Source organism: Heptranchias perlo, chromosome 13 (genome assembly GCF_035084215.1).
Source record: "Heptranchias perlo isolate sHepPer1 chromosome 13, sHepPer1.hap1, whole genome shotgun sequence".
Lineage (NCBI taxonomy): Eukaryota > Metazoa > Chordata > Chondrichthyes > Hexanchiformes > Hexanchidae > Heptranchias > Heptranchias perlo.
In genome coordinates, this window is record NC_090337.1 from 56,761,257 (window position 1) to 56,777,289 (window position 16,033).

Sequence of the window (16,033 nt, forward strand, 5' to 3'; positions counted from 1 at the left end):
CCCCGGTACCGCAGTGTTTCGGGCTCCCTCTGGCGGCGGGCCCCGGTACCGCAGTGTCGCGGGGTCCCTCTGGCGGCGGGCCCCGGTACCGCCGTGTCGCGGGGTCCCTCTGGCGGCGGGCCCCGGTACCGCAGTGTCGCGGGGTCCCTCTGGCGGCGGGCCCCGGTACCGCAGTGTCGCGGGGTCCCTCTGGCGGCGGGCCCCGGTACCGCCGTGTCTCGGGGTCCCCCTGGCGGTTGAGCTGAGGCCCGGTTGCTGCGGTGATGATGGCGGCTCGGGAAGCGCAGGCTGCCGGGTCTGTGTGTGAGTTGGGGGCCCGGGAGCGGCTGGCCAGCGGGAGTACGGTGGGAGACGAGTCATCGGACAGCGAGGCCGAGCATGAATCCGTGCAGAAACTGATCCGTAAGGTGTCCACCTCCGGCCAGATCCGCAGCAAGGTGAGGGCCGGGGCAGCGGGCAGGCGCGGCCGGGACCCCTGCAGCACTCGGCCGTCACCACTGCGGCTACAGGTGGTGCCCGGCAGGCCGCAGGGTGAGCCTCAGGCTCGAGTGAGGCGCAGCAGGGAGTGGAGGTGGAGTCTGTAACCGGGGGAAGTGCAGAGACCCCGGGAACAGGGGGAGAAACAATCCGAAAAACACCCGCCCGGGTCCAATCCCCGGGTGTAATCTGTCCCAGGGTCCAATCTCTGGGTGTAATCTGTCCCAGGGTCCAGTCTCTGGGTGTAATCTGTCCCAGGGTCCAATCCCCGGGTGTAATCTGTCCCAGGGTCCAATCTCTGGGTGTAATCTGTCCCAGGGTCCAGTCTCTGGGTGTAATCTGTCCCAGGGTCCAATCCCCGGGTGTAATCTGTCCCAGGGTCCAATCTCTGGGTGTAATCTGTCCCAGGGTCCAGTCTCTGGGTGTAATCTGTCCCAGGGTCCAATCTCTGGGTGTAATCTGTCCCAGGGTCCAATCTCTGGGTGTAATCTGTCCCAGGGTCCAATCCCCGGGTGTAATCTGTCCCAGTGTCCAGTCTCTGGGTGTAATCTGTCCCAGTGTCCAGTCTCTGGGTGTAATCTGTCCCAGGGTCCAATCTCTGGGTGTAATCTGTCCCAGGGTCCAATCTCTGGGTGTAATCTGTCCCAGGGTCCAATCTCTGGGTGTAATCTGTCCCAGGGTCCAGTCTCTGGGTGTAATCTGTCCCAGGGTCCAGTCTCTGGGTGTAATCTGTCCCAGGGTCCAATCCCCGGGTGTAATCTGTCCCAGGGTCCAGTCTCTGGGTGTAATCTGTCCCAGGGTCCAGTCTCTGGGTGTAATCTGTCCCAGGGTCCAGTCTCTGGGTGTAATCTGTCCCAGGGTCCAGTCTCTGGGTGTAATCTGTCCCAGGGTCCAATCTCTGGGTGTAATCTGTCCCAGGGTCCAATCCCCGGGTGTAATCTGTCCCAGGGTCCAATCTCTGGGTGTAATCTGTCCCAGGGTCCAGTCTCTGGGTGTAATCTGTCCCAGGGTCCAATCTCTGGGTGTAATCTGTCCCAGGGTCCAATCTCTGGGTGTAATCTGTCCCAGGGTCCAATCTCTGGGTGTAATCTGTCCCAGGGTCCAGTCTCTGGGTGTAATCTGTCCCAGGGTCCAATCTCTGGGTGTAATCTGTCCCAGGGTCCAATCTCTGGGTGTAATCTGTCCCAGGGTCCAATCTCTGGGTGTAATCTGTCCCAGGGTCCAATCCCCGGGTGTAATCTGTCCCAGGGTCCAATCCCCGGGTGTAATCTGTCCCAGGGTCCAATCTCTGGGTGTAATCTGTCCCAGGGTCCAATCCCCGGGTGTAATCTGTCCCAGGGTCCAATCTCTGGGTGTAATCTGTCCCAGTGTCCAGTCTCTGGGTGTAATCTGTCCCAGTGTCCAGTCTCTGGGTGTAATCTGTCCCAGGGTCCAGTCTCTGGGTGTAATCTGTCCCAGGGTCCAGTCTCTGGGTGTAATCTGTCCCAGGGTCCAATCTCTGGGTGTAATCTGTCCCAGGGTCCAGTCTCTGGGTGTAATCTGTCCCAGGGTCCAATCTCTGGGTGTAATCTGTCCCAGGGTCCAATCTCTGGGTGTAATCTGTCCCAGGGTCCAGTCTCTGGGTGTAATCTGTCCCAGGGTCCAATCTCTGGGTGTAATCTGTCCCAGGGTCCAATCTCTGGGTGTAATCTGTCCCAGGGTCCAATCCCCGGGTGTAATCTGTCCCAGGGTCCAATCCCCGGGTGTAATCTGTCCCAGGGTCCAATCTCTGGGTGTAATCTGTCCCAGGGTCCAATCCCCGGGTGTAATCTGTCCCAGGGTCCAATCTCTGGGTGTAATCTGTCCCAGTGTCCAGTCTCTGGGTGTAATCTGTCCCAGTGTCCAGTCTCTGGGTGTAATCTGTCCCAGGGTCCAGTCTCTGGGTGTAATCTGTCCCAGGGTCCAATCTCTGGGTGTAATCTGTCCCAGGGTCCAATCTCTTGGTGTAATCTGTCCCAGGGTCCAATCCCCGGGTGTAATCTGTCCCAGGGTCCAATCCCCGGGTGTAATCTGTCCCAGGGTCCAATCTCTGGGTGTAATCTGTCCCAGGGTCCAATCCCCGGGTGTAATCTGTCCCAGGGTCCAATCCCCGGGTGTAATCTGTCCCAGGGTCCAATCCCCGGGTGTAATCTGTCCCAGGGTCCAATCTCTGGGTGTAATCTGTCCCAGGGTCCAATCTCTGGGTGTAATCTGTCCCAGGGTCCAGTCTCTGGGTGTAATCTGTCCCAGGGTCCAATCTCTGGGTGTAATCTGTCCCAGTGTCCAATCTCTGGGTGTAATCTGTCCCAGGGTCCAATCTCTGGGTGTAATCTGTCCCAGGGTCCAGTCTCTGGGTGTAATCTGTCCCAGGGTCCAATCTCTGGGTGTAATCTGTCCCAGTGTCCAGTCTCTGGGTGTAATCTGTCCCAGGGTCCAGTCTCTGGGTGTAATCTGTCCCAGGGTCCAGTCTCTGGGTGTAATCTGTCCCAGGGTCCAGTCTCTGGGTGTAATCTGTCCCAGGGTCCAATCTCTGGGTGTAATCTGTCCCAGGGTCCAATCTCTGGGTGTAATCTGTCCCAGGGTCCAATCCCCGGGTGTAATCTGTCCCAGGGTCCAATCTCTGGGTGTAATCTGTCCCAGGGTCCAATCTCTGGGTGTAATCTGTCCCAGTGTCCAGTCTCTGGGTGTAATCTGTCCCAGGGTCCAATCTCTGGGTGTAATCTGTCCCAGGGTCCAATCTCTGGGTGTAATCTGTCCCTCGGTCCAATCCCCGGGTGTAATCTGTCCCTCGGTCCAATCCCCGGGTGTAATCTGTTCCTCGGTCCAATCCCCGAGTGTAATCTGTCCCAGTGTCCAATCCCCGGGTGTAATCTGTCCCAGTGTCCAATCCCCGGGTGTAATCTGTCCCAGTGTCCAATCCCCGGGTGTAATCTGTCCCAGGGTCCAATCTCTGGGTGTAATCTGTCCCAGGTCCAATCTCTGGGTGTAATCTGTCCCAGGGTCCAATCTCTGGGTGTAATCTGTCCCAGGGTCCAATCTCTGGGTGTAATATGTCCCAGGGTCCAATCCCTGGGTGTAACCTGTCCCAGGGTCCAATCTCTGGGTGTAATCTGTCCCTCTGTCCAATCGCTGGGTGTAATCTGTCCAGGGTCCAATCCCCGGGTGTAATCTGTCCCAGGGTCCCATCCCCTGGATAATCTTATCACTAAATTTAATCCACTAAATAATCTATCTGTGTCCCATACCAGAGTCCAGACAGGCTTTCCCCTACTTGCAGAGCTTCACAAGGTGCAAAATCTTAGGGGAAAGTACACGAGGGAGTTCACGGTGTTAACTTTTTTTGGCTGGTTCCATTGCATTCATTCACATAGTTCTATGCTATTGTCAAAGATTGGCTATCCATTCAATATTGATTGGTGCTTGTTGATGTATTGTAATTATGAGAAATGGAGTCGGCCATTAGCTTTTTGTTGGACAAGTTCCTAACTGGAGCTGACATCGCAGCATATAAAAAGTAGTTGGGCTGTTGGGGGGATGTGTCTCCCAGTCACTAGTCTCTTGGATTGCTTGCTTGGATTGGAGAGCCATTTCCCAGATTTTTTTCCCCAAAATTAGCTTATGGTTTCTTCCTTTTTTTTTGCCTCTTCGAGATTGTGTGGCCGGAGGGTGGATAGGGAGCACGGTGTGTATAAGTTGCTCCATGACAATAGACAATAGGCTTTTTTTCCTGTCTGTCATTTTCGTATGTTTCATTGTAACGTCAAGAAGGTTTAGATCACGTTCTGTGGGTAAGCTTGCCTGAGAAAGGCAGTCGACATCAGTGTCAGCTTCGTAGCAGGGAACTTTTTGTTTCAAATTTTGTGCCAGTCAGCGGACGAGCTGAGCTGGTTTTCTAATGGCACCATATTCCATAGCACAAGAAGTAGGTGTTAAAGTCGATGTTTGGGGAGGAAGTGAATAGCATCTTTATTATTTTATTTATCAAGGAGGGTAGTGGAGTGTATGATTCACTTCTGTACCATATATTGTTCATTAACCTGTTTTATTTAAGTGAAACCATCTGTTGGTTGAGAGCCTGTGTCTCAGTCTGGTTAGAGTGTGTACACACACACACCACTTTTCGAAGGGAAGCATACAAGTGGGGACAATATTAATTTGCCGTTGATGGTAGCACTCTTTTCTTAGGCGTCACAATTCGGTCATACCTCTAGGAGAGATGGGGTAAGTGGCAGTGGGGAGGAATGCTGTCCAGAATAAGGCTTCTCTATTATCATCCCTGGAACTCACTTATTTATTAGTTATTGGATAGGAAAAGGGAGTGGACAATGTTGCTAAACCTGAGAAGGTATCTTGTATAAAAACCTAAAAGTGTGATAAAGTATAATCTTTCCCTGACTCTCATCCCAGGTATAAACAGTCACTGAATCCCATCCCTGATTGTGCCCCAGAGGGAGCCCAAGATGTAGCAGTTCTATAGTACAAAACTTTTCAGGCCTTCCTCCACTAAGTCATGCTGCCACACTCCTCAGTTGCTTCTCCCAGGTCTGAACACTTGTTTTCTCAACCTAATTGTTGAGTTTACCAGCTCCCCACCACCCAGTTTGTGGGGTTACCTGCTCCGCCATCTGAGATTCGGGTTAACCCCCAATCAAGCTTCTGCCCACCCTATTTGCGGCAGCCTGATACTGACTTTGTACTTGGGGCTGCAGCCTACCCATTTCCCACCCCTCTGGTTTCTAGTCCTTGAGCTTACCAGCTCCAGTCTAGTGATCCATGACTTTACAATCCTCCGGCCCCAACCCTTATCCCTACCCCTCGCCCCCACCACTGACCGCATCTCTCCTTGCCCATTGGACCTCTCACCTGATGGGTCCTTTCTTTGTCTTGGATTCCCAGCTGGCAAACAGCATTTGCAAATGCTTAGAGTGATTGTACCACACAAGTATATCATATTAACTCTTCACAAACTCTGAAAGCATCTCTTACGTCATTGTGAGTAGTGCAACCAAATTCTCCACAGGGTGTACATGGTCATAGCAGCGGGCAAAACAGTGTACTCACCAGGAGCAATCTCACGGGAAAACTAAAGTTTTAGTTTTCCGTGACTACAGGCTGATCCAACAAAGCCCAGTCCTGTGCTTAAAAACAGTGATTTAGGAAGTAGGAGGCATAAGAAGGAAAGAGAAATCAAAGCAAAAGGAAGAGTAAAATACATAGAGGCACCAAAGTAACACTATAGGGATAATTGCAGGGCTATGGGGAAAGAGCAGGGGAGTGGAACTAATTGGATAGATCTTTCAAACAGCCTGCACAGGCATGGTGGTGCGAATGGCCTCCTTCTGTGCTGTAACATTCTATGAAAAACTGTAGAAAAACCAAGCCTCAATGGAAAATTGAGATCCATGTACAGATAAATCTCAGAGAATGAATGAAATTTAAGACAAAGTGTTTAGTTTTTAAAAAATGCTGTGTGATGGAGCTATACTCATGAAGCGTTACGAGAACATATTGCGTTGAATCACCTTCCCTAACTCTGCTCCCAGCTCCTGCTCGGTGTCCATTTCCCTCCTCTTCTCACGCCTATGAATCTTCACAGGACACTTTGTTAAAGGTGCTATGTAAGTGTGAGTTCTTGTAATGTCGACACGTGTATGAGACATTCCCGTTCCACACCAAACACTGGCCAGACCTTGGATGCCTTTGGTTACAACCCGACATCAAAAAGGAACAAAACCAAAAATCAGTTTCAGTAGTTTTGCCTAAAACTTCCCAACAAGTTGGAAGGTTTAAGAAAAAGGTCAACAGTAGAATTTTTTTTGAACTGTACCTGTGGATCTCCCGTGGCATTGCCCACGGAGATTTAGGACAAAGCAAACTTGCCTCAGTGTGCATTAGTGATGCTATAGGTATAGGTGTGGAGATCTGGAGCCTAGGAAACTCTAGCTACTTGCAGAAGTGTATAGCTGCAGGTGTGAGTGTGCGACAGGTAGCTTTATAATGGGAAGGTCCCATTTAGATGCCACCTAGAGACATGACGCCCAAATAAGGAGTGCAGTCGTCCATAGCAAATTTAATATATTATAGATTAGTCGCGATTGCTAGTTTATATCACACGAACAAACAGTGATCTGTGTTAGTAATTGCAACAAAGGCATGTAGTATGAGAGTTTTGTCAGCAATTGTCTTCAAAGAAGTTTTGATTTTTCTTTTAACATCCTGTGAGACTTGGAATAGTGTTCTTATTTCTTCAACACATCTCCAACAGTGATCTGATTTCTAATTCAGTCAGTATATCTTAGTACGGTTTAAATAAACGGAGTGCAAAATCTTTATTTGTATTGCCCCAATATTGACGTTGAAATATGAAAGTAAGTCTCCGCAAGTGTTAATGGCACCTATGGAGAGTGGAACTAAAATAAATGTTCGTTCTGTGCGTTGAGGCCTAGGCTCTCTTCTCCAACTGGCTACATGTGAAATATAGAGCAATGTGGTTTAACCTAAATGAGCCCTACTTCCTGGTATTTCTCTGAAAATATTTAGTCTCTTGAGGGGACCCACTCGGCTATAAATAGCTCTGTCCGTCTGTTCTCACTAAGTGTACAGACTGAGGCTGGCCAGATGGAATGCGCCTGCCAGAACATGCAGACAAACAACAAAATACTCGATTTACTGTTTTTTTTGTCAGAGACTTGTTTAGCAGTTTAAAAAATATAATGTGTGTCTCATGTCCTAAAGGTCCCGTAAAGTTTGGACCTGAGATTGAATCCGCAACGTCTTGCCCATGTATCATCCCTCTTGTAGAAGAACGTCTTGTGTTTAACGGGAGGGGAGGACATCTGAGAAGGACACTGGAGACCTGGGCAGAGGGTCAAAATCTTTAGGGGACTTTTGAAATCAGGGAGAGAGAGGTAATGAGACAGAACAGCTTTGGGAGAGAATTCCAGAGAGCATCGATGTAATGGCTAAAAGATGGGTCTGGAGGGAAGGAGGGGAGTGGCCAAGCAGTAATTAGAGACAGAGGGGCATTGGGTGTGGCTGGGACATGTGGCCAAAGATGATCACTTGGAGGGGTATTGGCAATGGGAGGTGTTCGTGCAGATGGAGTCGAAAACATGATCCTTGCTCAGTGTTCAGATGAATGCTTTATATTGAGTTTCATTGTGGTATTCTTCCTGATCCCTTGGCAAACAGCAATGAATGAATGATTTTGCTGCCAAAAGATATAATTTGAGGAACGTGCATATTTTCTCTGCAAACTGATCCCGCTGTATTTGAAGTTATACATTATCATTCTGCAGGGTCTTAGGTGGGCTGCACAATGAACTTAATCTTAGCCACGGTGTCCACGAAGAGGGAAAGTCATCGTCGTCAGCCCCCCCTCCCACCATAAGCTCCATGCCATTTTACCACTGCTTCCATCCCTCTCCCCAGCCACTGTCTCAAGCCAAAGCAGAGGTTTTCAACCTCGGCGTCTTATTTGACCCTGAGCTGAGTTTCCGACCCCTTATGCTCTATCACTCAGACCGCCCACTTCCACCTTCCTAATACCACTCGCCTCTGCCACAGCCTCAGCCCAACTGCTGCTGAAACCCTTTTCTAAGCCTTTGTCACCTTCAGACTTGACTATTCCAAAGCCCTCCTGGCCAGTCACCCATCCTCCACCCTCCGTAAACTTAAGCTTATCCAAAACTCTGCTGCCTGTACCTATCCAGCACCAGGTTCCGCTCACCGCTCACCCATCACCCCTGTCCTCGCTGACCTACATTGGCTCCTGATCGCCCAACACCTCTGATTTAAAATTCTCATCCTTGTGTTTAAATCCTGTTATGTTAAAGGTCCTATATAAATATGCACGTTCCTCAAATTATATCTTTTGGCAGCAAAATCATTCATTCATTGCTGTTTGCCAAGGGATCAGGAAGAATACCACAATGAAACTCAATATAAAGCATTCATCTGAACACTGCGCGAGGATCATGTTGTTGGTGCGCTAACTCTGTACATGCACATGATGTGCTAACTAATGCTACGTGATGCCCTATCTGTAGATTAATACATGAGATGCAATCTTTACATTAACATGGAATCTGTCATTAGTATGTTAACATTGGATGTACCATCTGTAAATTACATTTGATATGCTGCCTGTATATTCAATGTGCTATCTCTATTTTCACATGATGTACTATCAATATTTTCTAATGATACAGCATCTGTATATTTATGTGATGGGCTGTTTGTAAATTAACACAAGATGTGCTATCCATATTTTCACATGTTTGCATGTGATGTGCCAAGTCTACATTTACATGTGACATGCCATCTGTGATGTACTGTGCTATCTCTCTATACTTACACATGATGTGTTATCTATGTTAACATGTGATGTGCTACCTCTATTTATACATAACATAAGACATGCTATCTGTGTAGTTATATGTGACGCACAATCTGTATATTAACAAGGATGTGCCATCTATATATTGATAATGGCAGGTGCTGTTTGAATATTTAACACTACGTGCTGTCTTTATTTACATGTTATGTCTTATCTCTGTACATATGCTGTGTTATCTTTACACATGGCGTGCTGTCTGTGATGTTCCATCTCTTTATTTACAGAATACTTGCTATTTGTATATTTACACTTGATGTGTGTTATCTCAATATTTTATACAGACATACTGTCAGTATATTTATACACTGCTTGCTATCTGTGTATTAACACAGGATGTGCCATCCATAAAATCACAAGTGACGTGCTATCTCTCTATTTACATACGATGAGCTAACAATAGATATTTATATGTGATGTGCTGTCGCTATATTTTCACCTGATGTGTTAGTTATATATTTACACATGGCGTTCCAATCTATATTAACTTATGATATGCCATCAGTATATTAAGGTGTGAATTGCCTTGTATAATTGCACATAATGTTCTCATCTGTGTGTTACATAGGCTGTGCCATCTGTATATTTGCACATGATGTACCATCTCTATTTACATGTAGCAGTCTCAATATATAAATGACAAGTCATGTGTAAATAATCACGTGACGTGCTGTCTGTGTTGACCTGTGATGTGCAACTTGCATTTTTGCATGTAATGTGCTGTTTCTAAATTTAAGTGACATGCTCCCTATATATTTGTGATATGATATCTGCCTTTATATGTGATGTACCTTCTCTTGATGTGCTATCTATATGTTTGCACATGATATGGTATCTCTTGACATGATGTGCTATCTGTTTATACAATGTGCTGTCTCTACTTACATATGATACGCTTTGTCTTTACACATAATTTGCTATCTACTTACGTGTGATGTGCTGTCTATTTACACGTATGTGGTATCAGTTTACGCAATGTGCTATCTGTACATTTACACAATGTGCTATCTCTATTTACATATGATGCTATCTCTACACACGATGAGCTATCTATATTTGCATTTGATATGCAGTTTTTTATGCATGATGTACTTCTCTTTATATTTGCTATGCAACCTGTACATTTAAATCTGACGTTATCTGTAATGTACATGTGATTTGGTGTTCATATATTTCCATGTGACGTTTTGTATGTTTACATGGAAAGTGTCTGTATATTTATGGACTGTACAAAATACTGAATCTACAGAATACTCCGGCACTAAAAAAGAGTTACTCTGTACACAATACTGTCACTGTGCAGAATTCTCTTGACTGTACAATTGCTCTCTGTACATAGTACTGTCACTGTATACAATTGCTTTGCAGATTACCATGACTGAACAGGTACTCTGTACTGAATACTTTGATTGTACAGAATACTCTGCAGTTGCTCTCACGGAGTGTACAGAATACTGAATAACTGTACAAGACAGTTGTACATAATCACGGACTGTACAGGATGACTACAGAATGATCACTGTGCAGAATGTTCTATGACTATAGAGTACTCACTATACAGAATATTCAATGACTGTAAAATACTCAGTGACGGTACGGAATACTCACTGTACAAAACACTTGCTGACTACAGAATGCTCACTGCCTGTACAGAATACTGACTGACTGTAAAGACTACAGGATGCTCATTGACTGTACAGAACACCTACTGACTGTATAGAATGCTCATTGTACAGAACACCTACTGACTACAGACTGTACAGAACACCTACTGACTTATAGACTGTACCGAATACTCATTGACTCTGTAGAACACCTAATGATTGACTTAGGCAGAATGATAACTTGTAACTCCTTACTCAAACAGTAATTTGAGTGGAGCTGTACAGGTCACCGCTGGTTGAGGTCAGTACTGAGGACACTACCTGGAATGCTGGCGGAATAATAGGGCAGCTTTGCACTGAAATGAAAACCATGTAAGATATGAACATTTTGAGGTTTGTCAGCGCTTTCTGCAATAGGCTATTATAACCGGAAGTAGTAAAAGCCACTATAGCTGACAGAGCAAGTACACTGCAGGGGGTTACAGGATCCAGCGTCTCCATACCTGCCACTCGATACAATTCTCATTCATTGACCCTTCCCATCAGTAACTAAATGAAAAATGTTGAAAAGCAATCCCCGTGTGAAGTTAAATTTCTGATTGTATTTTTCAACCAGTGTTTATGCTGTTCGTTCCTAATTCTTTTCTTCTTCGACGACTGTGAGCCCAGGTCCAGAGCAGGTGCTGCTCGCCTTAGACAGTGTCCGACACTGCGTCACCTTCCACGGCAGGTGCTGCTCACCCCTGACAGTGTCAGACTCTGCGCCACCGTCCAGAGCAGGTGCTGCTCACCCCTGACAGTGTCCGACACTGCGTCACCTTCCAGAGCAGGTGCTGCTCACCCCAGACAGTGTCCGACACTGCGTCACCTTCCAGAGCAGGTGCTGCTCACCCCAGACAGTGTCCGACACTGCGTCTCCTTCCAGAGCAGGTGCTGCTCACCCTTGACAGTGTCAGACACTGCGTCACCTTCCAGAGCAGGTGCTGCTCACCCCAGACAGTGTCAGACTCTGCGCCACCGTCCAGAGCAGCTGCTGCTCACCCCGGCCAGTATCAGACTCTGCACCACCTTCCAGAGCAGGTGCTGCTCACCCCAGACAGTGTCAGACACTGCGTCACCTTCCAGAGCAGCTGCTGCTCACCCCGGCCAGTATCAGACTCTGCACCACCTTCCAGAGCAGGTGCTGCTCACCCCAGACAGTGTCAGACTCTACGCCACCGTCCAGAGCAGGTGCTGCTCACCCCAGACAGTGTCAGACTCTGCGCCACCGTCCAGAGCAGCTGCTGCTCACCCCGGCCAGTATCAGACTCTGCACCACCGTCCAGAGCAGGTGCTGCTCACCCCGGACAGTGTCAGACACTGCGTCACCGTCCAGAGCATGTGCTGCTCACCCCGGACAGTGTCAGACACTGCATCACCTTCCAGAGCAGGTGCTGCTCACCCCTGACAGTGTCAGACTCTGCGCCACCTTCCAGAGCAGGTGCTGCTCACCCCGGCCAGTGTCCGACACTGCGTCACCTTCCAGAGCAGGTGCTGCTCACCCCGGCCAGTGTCCGACTCTGCGTCACCTTCCAGAGCAGCTGCTGCTCACCCCTGACAGTGTCAGACTCTGCGTTACCTTCCAGAGCAGGTGCTGCTCACCCCTGACAGTGTCAGACACTGCGTCACCGTCCAGAGCAGGTGCTGCTCACCCCTGACAGTGTCAGACACTGCGTCACCTTCCAGAGCAGGTGCTGCTCACCCCTGACAGTGTCAGACACTGCGTCACCTTCCAGAGCAGGTGCTGCTCACCCCTGACAGTGTCAGACACTGCGTCACCTTCCAGAGCAGGTGCTGCTCACCCCTGACAGTGTCAGACACTGCGACACCTTCCACAGCAGCTACTGCTCACCCCAGACAGTGTCAGACACTGCGTCACCTTCCACAGCAGCTACTGCTCACTCCAGACTGTCAGACACTGCGTCACCTTCCAGAGCAGCTACTGCTCACTCCAGACTGTCAGACACTGCGTCACCTCCTAGAGAACAAAAGTGATTTAGCATTTAATTTGAAAAATAACCACACTTGATAGCAAACAGATGGAAATGACCTGTGAGAAAATTATGCTGTTTCTTCCTGTCTGTCTCCAGGGATGGGAGAAATAACTTTTTATAGAAGAGCCACTTCCTGAACTGCAGATTAGGGGCCACACATTCAGGTTTGTCGCTCTGTGCAGTGCTGTAACATCGGAGCACATGATCACGTACGTTACTGCTGCCAGGCGCTCAAACAAATTCAGAAAAAGGGAACAAAATTGGTTCAACATTTTACATAATTAAGAGAAGCTGAGGAAGTTAACTCCATCATCTTCATCATCATCATCATTTGGAGAAAGGAAAAACGAGGGACATGGTTGATGGTTTACATCTTGAAGCAGTGGAATACAGAGAGGTTGTTTGTACACAACCAGTGTCCATGCATTCGAGCCAAAGAAAAACAAACTTAATGCAACTTAAATGAGCAGCTCCTTACACTTGGGTTGCTGACTTGCGGTTCAGACCGCTACTTAGCGCAGTGAATGCTGACTTGGTTGTAAAGAAAATGACTAGATTTGAGATTTAGTTAGCACTGGACTGGTGGGAGGGGATTGTCCTCACAACAGGAGGGAGGTGAAACTGGTTGGAGTGAGCCAAGAGGAAGAGCTAAATGAATGGGACGAGTCAAGTCCTCTTGTTCCTGTCCATTTTGAATCCTGTCCTATTGGAATTTGGAGGTTTCCCTGTAGGACACTTCAAATTGGCAATGGTTATTTTGCCCAGTGAGATTGTGTTGCCTCTGCTTATCCCACAAGAATTTATTATTTGGATATCTTTCCGATAGTTGTACCCCTAAGACGGGAGCATGCAGTGTAGAACCAGCGTGAACTTTGACAGTGACGAGTTTAGAAACTATTTTTACAAAATATAAAATATTTACTTCAGTGCATGTTCTGTTCTTTAAAGTTAAGAGTTGGATTATTGCTTCCTTCACTTACGTTGCAGAGCTACGGGGAAAGAGCAGGAGAGTGGGACTGATTGGATAGCTCTTTCAAAGAGCCGGCACAAGCACAATGGGCTGATGGCCTCCTCCCTATGATTCAGTGCAGCCATTTTCAACAAGCACTAGGTGGCATTGTATACTAACCTGAAGCCACTGGAGACTCTCACTGTCGCTGCTCATTACCTGGAGATTGGGCACAGGAAGACAGTACCGGCTGGATTTAGCATTCTCTTAGTATTTAGAAATTAGCAAGAGAATGTGTAAAACTCCTTATAACTCCGTTTTACTGCAGCTTCTAGTGCGGTTAAGGTTATTTCTAGTACCTGCTCCCGGCAGGGATAAGTTTCCTGACATCACCCATAGCTTTTGTAGCCTAGTTGCGAAGAGTTCCTTTGAAGGAGAAATTTATTTCATATTTTTATTCTTGAATTTCTCCAGCTCTGTTTATAAAGTGCCCAAAGATCACTTCAGTAGGAATTCAGATGGAGAACACTGAACTGTGCTGTACTGGAATTTCAGTAAAGGTAACAGTGGTGCATGATACTGTGTTCATTTGAACTGCAGTAGAATTGCACTGTCTGAAGGCAGCATTTTGAGCTGTGAAATACTGGTGGGTACAGGTCTGTTGCTATATAACAGGGTGAGGTGCTAGTGGATACAGGTTTCTCACTGTATAATACTGGGTGCAGTACTGGTGGGTACAGGTCTGTTACTAGAGTGGTAGTACAGGTAGGAACAGTTTGAAGTGATGAACTAATAATTAATTCACAAGAAGTGCTTTGTGTTGGTTTCCCTGTGATTTTTCATGTATTATTAGTTGCATCTGTTACGCTGGGATAAGATTGAACTGTACCGATGACATGACCGATATTATTAAATTACCACCTGTTATTTGTATTCAGTCTTCCTCTCAAATAGAAGAGCGGGAGATTTGCACTGCTGATGCGGGCCTACTGTGAACCCCATTCGCAAGCAGTTCACCCCAGCTCCGAGCTCAGGCACCAGGTATTTAACTACTGTAGTAAATAACCCTGTACCATGTGACCGTTTAGCACGATTCAGCTGGAGTTTCAGAAGTGTGGTGATTGTGTAGCTGTGGTATAAGTGGGGCAACTATTTAAGTTCTGTAGCTGGAAGGGTTTGTAATAACGTCTCCTTGATCTGTTGGGATTGTTGCGCCGGCAGAACAAATGTAGATGGGTAAATGCAAAGTGGGATGGGGAGAGGTTTGTACCCTTGAAAGTCAACCACAGGCCCACAGCAGGAGAATCATTCATTCCTATCCACGGTGCTGCCATGCTGCAGTCATTTCCTGCCGTGTCCTTGTCTGACCCAGTTCGATGGAAAGCAGTTTTCTGCATTTAAAATAAAATACTTTCTTCTTTGATGCATCCCCAGACGAATGAAAACATTCTTTCTGTTCCTGTTCTGTTCACTTTATGATTCACAGTAACTGGATAATGTGCCGCTCACGTGGTGACCTTTTCGTTTTATGATTCTTGGCAAACCCTTGGAGCAATTGGTAACTTCCAGCAACTCTGCTTGGAGAAGCTCCATTGCTCAGTTTGACGTTCAATGAAGCGTGCTGCACCTTAAGATGGGGAGTCATGATGTGGAGATGCCGGTGATGGACTGGGGTTGACAATTGTAAACAATTTTACAACACCAAGTTATAGTCCAGCAATTTTATTTTAAATTCACAAGCTTTCGGAGGCTTCCTCCTTCGTCACATTTACCTGACGAAGGAGGAAGCCTCCGAAAGCTTGTGAATTTAAAATAAAATTGCTGGACTATAACTTGGTGTTGTAAAATTGTTTACAATTAAGATGGGGAGACACCCTTATACTTTTTATGCTGCCATTTTTGTTGTTATCGTAAATTTTATTTTGATTAAAGCAACAACTTGCATTTATATAGCGCCTTTAACATAGTAAAAACGTCCCTAGACGCTTCACAGGAGTGTAGTCCGACAAAAATTGACACCGAGCCACGTAAGGAGATATCACTACAGGTGACCAAAAGCTTGGTCAAAGAGGTAGGTTTAGGTGACTTAAAGGAGGAGAGAGAGGCGGAGAGGTTTAAGGAGGGAATTCCAGAGCTTAAGGCCGAGGCAGCTGAAGGCACTTATTTTATTTGATAAAACTAACTCAGTGTGTCAGCTCGGCTCAGGGGGTAGTGACTCCTCTCTGAGTCAGTAGTGGATCCCAGCCTCACGCCACCTATCCAGTCCTTTAAAGTGACATCGCCACATTGGTTAAGAGGTGTACTTCTCCTGATATAGCGACACTGATTCAGAACGTAAGGGAGACCTTTTGCCTCAGTTTTCACCTATGATGGTAAAAATGGGCCTGAAGGAGTATCTGAGGCAGATGCAGAGATAAATATTCAAAAGGATATTGTATTAAAAAAGATAATGGAACTAAAAGTGGAAAGATCACGAAGCCCAGATGGTATGTGTCCCAGAATACTGAAAGAGGTTGGAGAGGAGATAGCGGAGGCACTAACAAGAATTTTCCCCAAA

General features: G+C 47.1%; 1 protein-coding gene across 2 annotated transcripts in view; it reads left to right on the forward strand.

Annotated features, from left to right (window-relative positions):
• The first annotated feature begins 256 nt into the window (after positions 1-256).
• Positions 257-16,033, forward strand: part of LOC137331611 (diacylglycerol kinase delta-like) — a 142,698-nt gene continuing 126,921 nt past the window's right edge. For both annotated transcript variants that reach the window (XM_067995522.1, XM_067995523.1), the window contains exon 1: positions 257-437. In XM_067995522.1, coding sequence (XP_067851623.1) covers positions 264-437 — 174 coding nt within the window. In that variant the 5' untranslated portion in view covers positions 257-263. The remainder of the gene's footprint in view (positions 438-16,033) is intronic.